Source organism: Xenopus laevis, chromosome 8L (assembly GCF_017654675.1).
Source record: "Xenopus laevis strain J_2021 chromosome 8L, Xenopus_laevis_v10.1, whole genome shotgun sequence".
Classification (NCBI taxonomy): domain Eukaryota; kingdom Metazoa; phylum Chordata; class Amphibia; order Anura; family Pipidae; genus Xenopus; species Xenopus laevis.
In genome coordinates, this window is record NC_054385.1 from 26,888,062 (window position 1) to 26,902,783 (window position 14,722).

At 43.9% G+C, this 14,722-nt stretch overlaps 1 protein-coding gene across 1 annotated transcript in view; it reads left to right on the top strand.

The window, feature by feature from the left end:
• Window positions 1–10,783: 10,783 nt before the first annotated feature.
• klf8.L (Kruppel-like factor 8 L homeolog) overlaps window positions 10,784–14,722 on the top strand; it is a 35,068-nt gene continuing 31,129 nt past the window's right edge. Inside the window, exon 1 of the mRNA XM_018228737.2 lies at window positions 10,784–11,203. Coding sequence (XP_018084226.1) covers window positions 11,183–11,203 — 21 coding nt within the window. The 5' untranslated portion in view covers window positions 10,784–11,182. The remainder of the gene's footprint in view (window positions 11,204–14,722) is intronic.

Sequence of the window (14,722 nt, forward strand, 5' to 3'; positions counted from 1 at the left end):
TTAGCAGTCACCGTGCTTGTGCGCACGTGCACTGTCAGGCAGAGGTAATTCAATGTACAGTGAAGTGAACCAAAAAACACTGATTCTGCAGTGTGGGCCCAGTTTTGGTCTACTTTATTGATCACCTGCGGTGACCATAAAAGATGCGATTTTGCCACTGTTGCAGAACCCTGAAAAATTAGGCATGTGTACTTTCCTGAAAAATTATGTTTTTTTTGTCGCAGCCACTGAACCAGAAGTCCAGAAACAATATGCCATATAAATGCTGAAAATATTAATTTTTTTTTGTCGCAGCCACTGCAGCACAGAGGCCAGAAAAAATATGCCATATAAATGCAAACAATATTAATTTTTTTTTGTTGCAGCCACTGCAGCACAGAGGCCAGAAAAAATATGCCATATAAATGCTAACAATATAAATTTTTTTTGTCGCAGACACTGAAGCACAGAGGCCAGAAAAAATATGCCATATAAATGCTGAAAATATTAAATTTTTTTGGTCGCAGCCACTGAAGCACAGAGGCCATAAAAAATATGCCATATAAATGCAAACAATATTAATTTTTTTTTGTTGCAGCCACTGCAGCACAGAGGCCAGAAAAAATATGCCATATAAATGCTAACAATATAAATTTTTTTTGTCGCAGACACTGAAGCACAGAGGCCAGAAAAAATATGCCATATAAATGCTGAAAATATTAAATTTTTTTGGTCGCAGCCACTGAAGCACAGAGGCCATAAAAAATATGCCATATAAATGCAAACAATATTAATTTTTTTTTGTTGCAGCCACTGCAGCACAGAGGCCAGAAAAAATATGCCATATAAATGCTAACAATATAAATTTTTTTTGTCGCAGACACTGAAGCACAGAGGCCAGAAAAAATATGCCATATAAATGCTGAAAATATTAAATTTTTTTGGTCGCAGCCACTGAAGCACAGAGGCCATAAAAAATATGCCATATAAATGCTGAAAATATTCTGTTTTTTTTGTCGCAGCCACTGAAGCACAGAGGCCAGAAAAAATATGCCATATAAATGCTGAAAATATTCATTTTTTTGTCACAGCCACTGAAGCACAGAGGCCAGAAAAAATATGCCATATAAATGCTGAAAATATTCATTTTTTTGTCACAGCCACTGAAGCACAGAGGCCATAAAAAATATGCCATATAAATGCAGAAAATATTCTGTTTTTTTTGGTCGCAGCCACTGAAGCACAGAGGCCAGAAAAAATATGCCATATAAATGCTGAAAATATTCAATTTTTTTGTCACAGCCACTGAAGCACAGAGGCCAGAAAAACTCAGGATTTACCTGGATTCAAATTAAACCAGTAGGGTTTGCACCCTAGTTTGTAACGGTGGTGGAGGGAGGAGGACGCTAAAGGACAGCTGTATGTGGAGTCATGAGGCGTGCAGAGAAGGACAGCTGCATGGGGAGTCAGAATCAGAAACTCAGCACAAGTCTTCCGGCGTGCAGTAACCCTCCGAGATCCACCCCTCATTCATTTTAATAAAGGTCAGGTAATCCACACTTTTGTGACCTAGGCGAGTTCTCTTCTCAGTTACAATCCCTCCTGCTGCACTGAAGGTCCTTTCTGAGAGGACACTTGAGGCGGGGCAAGACAAGAGGTTCATGGCAAATTGTGACAGCTCTGGCCACAGATCAAGCCTGCGCACCCAGTAGTCCAGGGGTTCATCGCTCCTCAGAGTGTCGATATCTGCAGTTAATGCCAGGTAGTCCGCTACCTGCCGGTCGAGGCGTTCTTTGAGGGTGGATCCCGAACGGTTCTGCCGCTGCCTTGGACTGAAAAACATTTGCATGTCTGACGTTACAGAGTGGCCAAAGTGCTTTGTCCTTGCAGGTGCGCTCGTGGCAGGATTACTGGCACCTCTGCCCCTGGAATGTTGATGAGTTCCTGAAGTGACATCACCCTTAAAAGCATTGTACAACATGTTTTGCAGGCTGGTTTCTAAATGCAGCATCCTTTCAGACTTGTGGTATGTTGGTAACATTTCTGCCACTTTATGCTTGTACCGAGGGTCTAGTAGAGTCGCGACCCAGTACAGGTCCTTCTCCTTAAGCCTCTTGATACGGGGGTCCTTCAACAGGCATGACAGCATGAAAGACCCCATTCTCACAAGGTTGGATGCAGAGGTATCCATCTCCGCTTCCTCGTTATCAAGGACTGCATCATCCACGGTCTCCTCCCCCCAGCCACGTACAAGACCAGGGGTCCCCAAAAGGTCACCACTAGCCCCCTGGGAAGCCTGCTCCTGTTGGTCCTCCTCCTCCACAAAGCCACCTTCCTCCTCTGACTCCACTTCTGACACCTCTCCCTGCGTTGCAGCAGGTGCCTGGGTTCATTCTGGTGATTCCGACCAGAAATCGTGCGCTTCCTGCTCCTCGTCACGCTGGTCTACAGCCTCATCTGTCACTCGTCGCACGGCACGCTCCAGGAAGAAAGCGAAGGGTATTAGGTCGCTGATGGTGCCTTCGGTGCGACTGACCATATTTGTAACCTCTTCAAAAGGGCGCATGAGCCTGCAGGCATCGCGCATAAGCACCCAGTAACGGGGTAAAAAAATCCCCAGCTCTGCAGATCCAGTCCTACCACCCAGTTCAAACAGGTATTCGTTGACGGCTCTTTGTTGTTGCAGCAGACGTTCCAACATGAGGAGCGTTGAATTCCAGCGAGTCTGGCTGTCGCAAATCAAACGCCTGACTGGCATTTTGTACCGCTGCTGAATGTCAGCAAGGCGTGCCATGGCTGTGTAGGACCGTCTGAAATGGGCCGACACCTTCCTGGACTGCCTGAGAACGTCCTGGAATCCTGGGTACTTTGAGACAAAACGTTGTACTATTAAATTCAGAACATGTGCCATGCAGGGCACATGTGTTAAATTGCCCAGTCTCAGTGCTGCCAACAGATTGCTTCCATTGTCACACACCACTTTTCCGATCTTCAGTTGGTGTGGGGTCAGCCACCGATCGGCCTGTGACTGCAGAGATGACAGGAGTACAGATCCGGTATGGTTTTTGCTTTCCAGGCACGTCATCCCCAAGACAGCATGACAACGGCGTACCTGGCACGTCGAATAGCCTAGGGGGAGCTGGGGGTGCACAGGTGTGGAGGAGGAGGACCCAGCAGCAGAGGACGAAGAAGAAGACGAGGTAGAGAGCGAAGGAGGAGTAGAGGTGGTGGCAGAACCGCGTGCAATCCGTGGCGGTGACACCAACTCCACTGTCGTTGTTGAGCTACACATTCCCTGCTTCCCAGCCATTACCAAGTTCACCCAGTGGGCAGTGTAGGTGACATACCTGCCCTGACCATGCTTGGAGGACCATGCGTCAGTAGTCATATGGACCTTTGGCCCAACACTAAGTGACAGAGATGCGGTGACTTGGCTCTGCACATGGTGGTACAGGTGTGGTATTCCCTTTTTTGAAAAAAAATTGCGGCTGGGTACCTTCCACTGCGGTGTCCCAATTGCTACAAATTTGCGGAAGGCCTCAGAGTCCACCAGCTGGTATGGTAAAAGCTGGCGGGCTAAGAGTGCGGACAAGCCAGCTGTCAGACGCCGGGCAAGGGGGTGACTAGCAGACATTGGCTTCTTACGCTCAAACATGGCCCTCACAGAAACTTGGCTGGGGGCAGATGACTGGGAATGGGAACTGGTGGTCAAGGTGGAAGGCGGAGTGGAGGGTGGTTCAGACGGGTGAAGGACAGCAGAGGTAGAGCAGTAAGATGCTGGACCAGAAGGAGGGTGGCTTTTAGTTTGCCTGTTGCCTTTGAGGTGTTGCTCCCAAAGTGCTTTGTGCTTGCCGTTCATGTGCCTTCGCATAGAAGTTGTACCTATGTGGCTGTTGGGCTTCCCAAGACTCAGTTTCTGACTGCACTCATTGCAAATGACAACGCTTTTGTCAGAGGCACACACATTAAAAAAATCCCACACTGCTGACCTTTTTGAGGCTGGCAATCTGGCGGTAACAGTAGAAGTCGGCGGCGTTGGCGGCAATGGCGGGTGCGTTGGCCGGCTGACCACAGGTGCCGATACATGTTGTTGCCCTACTGTTCCCTGCGAGCTGTCCTCCCTGCTTCTTCTAAGTCTTATTCTCCTCCTGCCTCTCTGACTCTCCGTCTCTCCATCTGAACTATCCTCCTCTTCCTCTCTTCTACTGGGCACCCATAAAACATCAATCTCCTCATCCTCATTCTCCTCAGATGCATCAATTTCTTCTAACAGCTCACAGAAGGAAGCAGCAGCGGGGACCTCCTCGTCATCACTCATTATGTCCATCTCTGTTGTGTTCTCTGCCAGAATTAAATCTGGTGTAACGTCCTCATCTCCTTCATCTTCTTCTGCCAATAATGGTTGCGCATCACTCAGTTCAAGAAACTCATGTGAAAATAACTCCTCTGACTCCAGTGAAGAAGGGGCGCCGGTGGTGGAGGAATTGTTACGTGGGGTGCCCATAGCAGTGGAGGATGAGGATGTTGTGGTAAAGTTAGAAACGGTAGAGGATGGGGTGTGCTGTGTAAGCCAGTCAACTACCTCTTCAGCATTTTGGGAGTTCAGGGTCATTGCCTTTTTAAAACTGGGCAATTTCCTAGGGCCACAGGATAGCATAGCAGCACGGCCCCTTGTGCCTCTGCGTGGCGGCCTGCCTTTGCCTGGCATTATTTTTAAAACAACAACAACAACAACTCAGGTGGTGTTTCTAGAGACGGTATTATTATTGATATTTAGACAGAATGTGAACAAGCTCACACAGCTAGATGGTTGTTGTTTGAAAATGAAGAAGAAGAACACACTGGGCAAACAAGGCCTACAAGGTCAACGTATACACTACTACAGCAGTGGATACGGAATATATTATTGCTGCCTGAAAAACGTCACTCGGGTGGTGTTTCTAGAGACGGTATTATTATTGATATTTAGACAGAATGTGAACAAGCTCACACAGCTAGATGGTTGTTGTTTGAAAATGAAGAACACACTGAGCAAATAATGCCTACAAGGTTAACGTATACACTACTACAGCAGTGGATACGGAATATATTATTGCTGCCTGAAAAACGTCACTCGGGTGGTGTTTCTAGAGACGGTATTATTATTGATATTTAGACAGAATGTGAAAAAGCTCACACAGCTAAGTGGCAGTGGTTTGAAATGAAGAAGAAGAACACACTGGGCAAACAAGGCCTACAAGGTCAACGTATACACTACTACAGCAGTGGATACGGAATATATTATTGCTGCCTGAAAAACGTCACTCGGGTGGTGTTTCTAGAGACGGTATTATTATTGATATTTAGACAGAATGTGAACAAGCTCACACAGCTAGATGGTTGTTGTTTGAAAATGAAGAACACACTGAGCAAATAATGCCTACAAGGTTAACGTATACACTACTACAGCAGTGGATACGGAATATATTATTGCTGCCTGAAAAACGTCACTCGGGTGGTGTTTCTAGAGACGGTATTATTATTGATATTTAGACAGAATGTGAAAAAGCTCACACAGCTAAGTGGCAGTGGTTTGAAAATGAAGAAGAAGAACACACTGGGCAAACAAGGCCTACAAGGTCAACGTATACACTACTACAGCAGTGGATACGGAATATATTATTGCTGCCTGAAAAACGTCACTCGGGTGGTGTTTCTAGAGACGGTATTATTATTGATATTTAGACAGAATGTGAACAAGCTCACACAGCTAGATGGTTGTTGTTTGAAAATGAAGAACACACTGAGCAAATAATGCCTACAAGGTTAACGTATACACTACTACAGCAGTGGATACGATATATATGATTGCTGCCTGAAAAACGTCACTCGGGTGGTGTTTCTAGAGACGGTATTATTATTGATATTTAGACAGAATGTGAACAAGCTCACACAGCTAGATGGTTGTTGTTTGAAAATGAAGAACACACTGAGCAAATAATGCCTACAAGGTTAACGTATACACTACTACAGCAGTGGATACGGAATATATTATTGCTGCCTGAAAAACGTCACTCGGGTGGTGTTTCTAGAGACGGTATTATTATTGATATTTAGACAGAATGTGAACAAGCTCACACAGCTAGATGGTTGTTGTTTGAAAATGAAGAACACACTGAGCAAATAATGCCTACAAGGTTAACGTATACACTACTACAGCAGTGGATACGATATATATGATTGCTGCCTGAAAAACGTCACTCGGGTGGTGTTTCTAGAGACGGTATTATTATTGATATTTAGACAGAATGTGAACAAGCTCACACAGCTAGATGGTTGTTGTTTGAAAAATGAAGAACACACTGAGCAAATAATGCCTACAAGGTTAACGTATACACTACTACAGCAGTGGATACGGAATATATTATTGCTGCCTGAAAAACGTCACTCGGGTGGTGTTTCTAGAGACGGTATTATTATTGATATTTAGACAGAATGTGAACAAGCTCACACAGCTAGATGGTTGTTGTTTGAAAATGAAGAACACACTGAGCAAATAATGCCTACAAGGTTAACGTATACACTACTACAGCAGTGGATACGGAATATATTATTGCTGCCTGAAAACGTCACTCGGGTGGTGTTTCTAGAGACGGTATTATTATTGATATTTAGACAGAATGTGAACAAGCTCACACAGCTAGATGGTTGTTGTTTGAAAATGAAGAACACACTGAGCAAATAATGCCTACAAGGTTAACGTATACACTACTACAGCAGTGGATACGATATATATGATTGCTGCCTGAAAAACGTCACTCGGGGTGGTGTTTCTAGAGACGGTATTATTATTGATATTTAGACAGAATGTGAACAAGCTCACACAGCTAGATGGTTGTTGTTTGAAAATGAAGAACACACTGAGCAAATAATGCCTACAAGGTTAACGTATACACTACTACAGCAGTGGATACGGAATATATTATTGCTGCCTGAAAAACGTCACTCGGGTGGTGTTTCTAGAGACGGTATTATTATTGATATTTAGACAGAATGTGAACAAGCTCACACAGCTAGATGGTTGTTGTTTGAAAATGAAGAACACACTGAGCAAATAATGCCTACAAGGTTAACGTATACACTACTACAGCAGTGGATACGGAATATATTATTGCTGCCTGAAAAACGTCACTCGAGTGGTGTTTCTAGAGACGGTATTATTATTGATATTTAGACAGAATGTGAACAAGCTCACACAGCTAGATGGTTGTTGTTTGAAAATGAAGAACACACTGAGCAAATAATGCCTACAAGGTTAACGTATACACTACTACAGCAGTGGATACGATATATATGATTGCTGCCTGAAAAACGTCACTCGGGTGGTGTTTCTAGAGACGGTATTATTATTGATATTTAGACAGAATGTGAACAAGCTCACACAGCTAGATGGTTGTTGTTTGAAAATGAAGAACACACTGAGCAAATAATGCCTACAAGGTTAACGTATACACTACTACAGCAGTGGATACGGAATATATTATTGCTGCCTGAAAAACGTCACTCGGGTGGTGTTTCTAGAGACGGTATTATTATTGATATTTAGACAGAATGTGAACAAGCTCACACAGCTAGATGGTTGTTGTTTGAAAATGAAGAACACACTGAGCAAATAATGCCTACAAGGTTAACGTATACACTACTACAGCAGTGGATACGATATATATGATTGCTGCCTGAAAAACGTCACTCGGGTGGTGTTTCTAGAGACGGTATTATTATTGATATTTAGACAGAATGTGAACAAGCTCACACAGCTAGATGGTTGTTGTTTGAAAATGAAGAACACACTGAGCAAATAATGCCTACAAGGTTAACGTATACACTACTACAGCAGTGGATACGGAATATATTATTGCTGCCTGAAAAACGTCACTCGGGTGGTGTTTCTAGAGACGGTATTATTATTGATATTTAGACAGAATGTGAACAAGCTCACACAGCTAGATGGTTGTTGTTTGAAAATGAAGAACACACTGAGCAAATAATGCCTACAAGGTTAACGTATACACTACTACAGCAGTGGATACGATATATATGATTGCTGCCTGAAAAACGTCACTCGGGTGGTGTTTCTAGAGACGGTATTATTATTGATATTTAGACAGAATGTGAACAAGCTCACACAGCTAGATGGTTGTTGTTTGAAAATGAAGAACACACTGAGCAAATAATGCCTACAAGGTTAACGTATACACTACTACAGCAGTGGATACGGAATATATTATTGCTGCCTGAAAAACGTCACTCGGGTGGTGTTTCTAGAGACGGTATTATTATTGATATTTAGACAGAATGTGAACAAGCTCACACAGCTAGATGGTTGTTGTTTGAAAATGAAGAACACACTGAGCAAATAATGCCTACAAGGTTAACGTATACACTACTACAGCAGTGGATACGGAATATATTATTGCTGCCTGAAAAAACGTCACTCGGGTGGTGTTTCTAGAGACGGTATTATTATTGATATTTAGACAGAATGTGAACAAGCTCACACAGCTAGATGGTTGTTGTTTGAAAATGAAGAACACACTGAGCAAATAATGCCTACAAGGTTAACGTATACACTACTACAGCAGTGGATACGATATATATGATTGCTGCCTGAAAAACGTCACTCGGGTGGTGTTTCTAGAGACGGTATTATTATTGATATTTAGACAGAATGTGAACAAGCTCACACAGCTAGATGGTTGTTGTTTGAAAATGAAGAACACACTGAGCAAATAATGCCTACAAGGTTAACGTATACACTACTACAGCAGTGGATACGGAATATATTATTGCTGCCTGAAAAACGTCACTCGGTGGTGGTTTCTAGAGACGGTATTATTATTGATATTTAGACAGAATGTGAACAAGCTCACACAGCTAGATGGTTGTTGTTTTGAAAATGAAGAACACACTGAGCAAATAATGCCTACAAGGTTAACGTATACACTACTACAGCAGTGGATACGGAATATATTATTGCTGCCTGAAAAACGTCACTCGGGTGGTGTTTCTAGAGACGGTATTATTATTGATATTTAGACAGAATGTGAACAAGCTCACACAGCTAGATGGTTGTTGTTTGAAAATGAAGAACACACTGAGCAAATAATGCCTACAAGGTTAACGTATACACTACTACAGCAGTGGATACGGAATATATTATTGCTGCCTGAAAACGTCACTCGGGTGGTGTTTCTAGAGACGGTATTATTATTGATATTTAGACAGAATGTGAACAAGCTCACACAGCTAGATGGTTGTTGTTTGAAAATGAAGAACACACTGAGCAAATAATGCCTGCAAGTGCACTACTATTGGTGCACTACTATGAAGAACAGCAACAGCACTGTACACGTTAAAGAACAGTAAGATAAGTAAAAGAAAAAAAAAATATATGTATATTAAAAAAAATATTTTTCTCGGGTTGGTGCTGCTGAACTACTAGGAGCAGCACAGTAGCACACCAGTCCCACTCCCCAACACTGCTAGACTAATAGCACTGGGCTTATAGTAGCAACTAGCAAAGTAAAAAAACAAAAAAGAAATAAAAGCAGTCCTTACAAGGACTATTGGGTTATTACAGCAGTCAGCAGATGAGATCAGAAGAGATCAGTGCCCACAGCAGGCAGCTACATACAGAGCACTGGCAGTAGAAGGTAGATTACTAGCCAGCAAAGCTACCCTAAAATGTCCCTCAAATCCCTGCAGACTTCTATCCCTCCAATACAGAGCAGTATCAAGTAGATTACTAGCCAGCAAACTTACTATCAACTGTCCCTCAAAGAAATCAGTGAAATCAGTAACAGCTCTCTCCCTACACTAGCTCTTGCAAGCACACACAGGCAGAATGAAAAAACGCTGCAGGGCTTCAGTTTATATATGGAAGGGGAGTGGTCCAGGGGGTGTGGGGGTGGTCCAGGAGGGAGAGCTTCCTGATTGGCTGCCATGTATCTGCTGGTCTGGGGTGAGAGGTCAAAAAAAAGCGCCAGGTAAGGCGAACCCAAAATGGCGAACGTCGCGCGACGTTCGCGAACATTCGGCGAGCGTGAACAGCCGATGTACGCGCGAACAAGTTCGCCGGCGAACAGTCCGCGACATCCCTACTAGTTAACTGGAGGACTGCACAGTGCATACAAAAGCTATAATGTATTCTACTTTGTTACTCCTCAATAGGTACATATGAATGATACACACATTAGTTACAGTGAGAGGCAGTTTACATGATACACACATTATATACAGCAAGAGGGAGTTTACAGAACATGCACATTATATACAGTGAGAGGCAGCAGAGCACCGTGTGTCATTGCCCGAACAGGCCAGGATTCCACTTAGAAGTAGTGTGTGGAGAGGGGGGTTGATAGGGGCATTTGTTTTTTGAAAGTCACTCAGAAATAACAATTCAGGGGTGGGATGTCAGCAGCAGAAGGACCATTCCTTATCTCCTTTGGGTGCTGCTAGTAGTGACCTCAAAGTTTGTCCTGGTAAGAATGAATGGGTTTGGCTTGGCTGGAGAGAGATTGAGAGTTCACTCTTCAGCCAATCTGATTCTCAGGCAGACAGCTACAGCCAACGATGTGGCACATCTCTTCCCCCACAGCCACATTTCCCTCCATAATAGTGAGCAGGGTATTTTTTACGTTTAGTTCCCCCCCCCTCCCTTGTTTCTATTTGTGGACGCCCATGCGAGTGCTCCCTCCACAGTCCGAGAGGCGGCCCTAACAGCACGGGGTTGACAGCCATCAGGCTGTGGGGTGGAGCCGCAGGGTGTGGTTAGGGAGGAGTGTGAGGAAACAGAGGAAGGAGAGCAGATAGAGTCGAGCAGGCTGATGATATGGTATATAGCGCATAGAACTTCCCTCCACCCTAAATAGATTTACCCTATAGAGTCCCATAAACAAGGACTACCGGGGCGGAAGACCCCACCCCACAACACACCCAAAGAAGGAGGGGGCGTCAGAGAACACACAAATCTCCCATACGAGGCGCATTATAGGAAGCTGGTGCCGGCGCTAGCCCATATACACAACGAGGGGGGCCCTGCCCGAGAACACACCCCGTGGGTGCCGCCACTGCTGCAGGGAGAGAGTACAGGTACCTGCCCATACCGTACTTTGCCTGCCTGCGTCCCGCAGAGGAAAGGCAAATAGAGCGAGGAGACACTGGGATGCATACAGAGACCCATTCGGTAAGTACCATCACCTGCAAATTACCCAAACCGTATCACCCCCTCTCTCCCCAATACTTGAACCCGTCCACTCTCACCAGCCTCATAGTCTGTTAGTATGCTGGGAAACCGAATGAGGGCATTTAGTGCAACACCCCTTCCTCCCCCCCGTGCATTTATACAGTCAGAGGAGCCCCCGCTCCTTATAATTTGTATAGGATTCGAGCTTGATCCTACGTAAGACTCCACCTTGTTCCATCTTAAAGAGACAGTGCTCCCTGAAAAGAAGGGAACTGGCTGCGTTGGCTAGACATAGCAGGTAACCACGGGGGAGGGGCTCACTGCCTCAGAAAATGGATAACACTGGCTCCCTCGAATGAGAGTCCTCTGCTGTATAGACCAACAGCTGCTGATCAGAAAAAAACATTCTCCTGCTGGATATGGACGAATGTTATTGCTCACTGCACACACATTAATTCACATAGATGTCATGAATTGGCAGTAGTGGATAAGCCCAAATGTATTTGTAGACGTGTGTTTATCTCTTTGCATAACAACGCCAGCACTGAAGCAAAGTAGGACCTGAGAGTACAGCAAATGTCTGTAGTTAGGGATAATTAATAAGGGGTTAAAGCACAGCTTGAGCCGTGAAGGAGCTGACCCCCAGATGCACCTTTTGCACAGGGACAGCCTAAGCTTCAGTTCTACCAAAGCCCCTCAGACTTGTTCTTACATAAAACTAAACCCCCAGGTGAGTAGTGCCTCCCCTTTGTTAGATGAAAATGCGCACACACATGCACCGAAACTGCAGTTTTGCTGCAAGAACGCAGGACTCCCACACAGGATGGGTGCTGCAATGCACAGGCGGGTGCTGCAATGCACAGGCGGGTACTGCTGACACACCCAGCAAATGGGGGAGGAAATACTTAGTGGGAGTCTGGCTAAGTAAGTGCAACTTCAGAGACACAGTTCTAGAGTTCTGTACATTGCTTACATCAGCAGGGCCCTCTGACAATACAGGTGCCCTTAAAGGGCATTCTAGAGGGATATATAAGGCTCGGCACGCAGCTGTCCATCTAACTGAGCTGCATAAGAATACATGGCAATCCCATTGGCAATATCGCACATAACAGTCCAAGGTTCAGTTAATGTAGATGCAGCATATTGCCTGTACCTGCATCATCTGCATGGAGATAGCTTGTTGCCTCTGTTTCTCTGTTTCTATCAGGCTTGGGCACTGGCATTCTGCTGCATCTATATCCAGCGGCAATGTTCTTGAATGAGACACATCTCTGTCCCTCCAATCTAACTTAATGAAGGGTATATTGTTCAGTTATTTAGAAATAGTGGTACTAAAGATTTTTTTTGACTTTGCCAGTATGCTGTATTGTAATGGTTGTTTTGGAGAGCGTATTGCTCTACATTGTAGTCCTTGTATAAATGATGTTCTGTTTGGATAGCTGTTATACTGTGGACTGCAGACAAATACATGTATGTTTTGCGATACATATACATATGCATATGCGTATACAACTTTTACAAGATGCAAACACCCGACTCACATTTTTCTGCATATAATAAAAGTGCACTGTAGTGACCTGTAAGACTTCATGTTATTAATGTAACTTGCACTATATCCATTGTACCCACATTCAGGAATGGTTACAGTAGGCTCCCCCTAGATTGTGGAATGCGTTACATAGTTAAATAGTTAAGCTATACTGGTAGATCCCCATTTTCCATATTTTGGATACCCCTGGTTTAGATGATGGTCATTGGGAACCTAAAGGCTAATGCAGTTGACAACCAATTTGAGGTGCAGGTTTGAGCTAGAGTCCTGCAGCAGGTTGGGTAACCTGCAGAAAACCCACAAAGTAGGCAGGATTTTGGAGGCAAAACCCAGTGGAGGTAGTCAGATCAATGACATAAAAACGATTGCCCTTTCTGCTGATTTTGAAGGTTGGTAGGCCCAAAGCATGTTTGCTCCTATTGGGCTGACAAAGGTTTATGTGGCTCAAGTGTTGAGCACAGGGCTCTACATATGCTGTTGTTAAAGGAGGGTGGTTCCTGCTGGCTTGTACAGCAACGCCAAGGCCCAGGAATAGAAGCTGGAGGGAAATTAAGAGTAAATTATATGGCAGCTTGCTAATATGAGAACTGTAGCTTGCACTTTTTCAGTTCCCTAACACACCTGTTTGAAGCTAGTTCCCTGCAAACTTTCTCCATTCCTACGTAAATTGGTCATCGATCTGTGTGTTCATATTTTTGGACTTTGTTCAGCCTGTACATGTCCATGAATATGCAATGTGTACAGTTGTGGATGTGTACAGAGGAAATATGTTATAGGCATAGGATGTGCCAAATACAGTGGTATTTTTCTGATGAGATAATAAGGTATAAACCAGTTATGGCTGCAGTGTGCCACTCCACTTCTAAGCTGTCTTGCACATTACTGTTGAAAGATCCTGAGTTTTGTAGATCCTGGATGTAATTGAGCGCATGCTGCATGAGGGCTGCCCAGTTGGAGACCTCAACTGTATTTTTTAGGGGCTTCATAGGCTTTTTTTTGTGATATACATTCTGGCCCTTGAACATTTAGTAGCTTTTACATAGCCTGGCAAATGTGTTGGCACTTTATAAATATGGGTTATTAATGATAATACACTAAAAAAGGTAAACCACACTGTATTATGGTGTTGCTCCATAAGATGTAAAGTAACTCCTTTGTGGGGACTGGTCAGGCCCAATGTACTCTCAAATTCCTTCTCAGATATGTTTGCAAAAAAATCTTGGGCGCTGTTTTTAAAAACTGCGTGCTCGGGTCAGAATTTATACAAACGTGTTTTCACACAAAATTCTTTGCCCGCACCAAATTTGTTGTGTGCAATGGCCTCAAAATTTGTGTGCACTCACACGTGTGAACTTTTACTAGACTAAAATAATTTCAGTGGCTTGTCAGATGGATTTAATTAATTCATGTCTTTGTGAGTTTTGAATTACTTGCCTTCAATCTAGGTTCCTCTTACATTACACAGCTATGTCATTCAACACACTGTAGGAACAATATGGCACCAACCAGTTTAAATGCCAAACTAGACAGAGATGCAGAAGAGTTAGAGCTAAACATGGAAAAATAAAAATCTCAAGCAGACTGGAAAAGTTGAACATTAAGGTGAACTGCTCATGAAAGTGTATGCAAAACCTGAGTGGGCTGGCATCAAATCCAAGGCACCAACAATGCATAAAGGGTTGGGCTGTAAGTAAGCATAAGTGTTGGTGGAAGGTTCTGATTCCACTGAGTTTAGAAAAATGAGGGCACATGAAGCATAGGCTTCACTGCTGTCAGCCTTCATATTTTTTGCAGGCTGAGAGAAGCAGATTTGTTCCATGCCCCAGCTTCATCCATCTGAACTGTTTCTGCTTGTGTTCAGACACATGTAGCAGAGCAGAGGTTAGCCCAGAATTTCCTTTTGGAAATAGAAAGAGGGACAAAAAGATCCTTTTTCATCACTCTCATTTTTGTAACCACACCCCCCAATT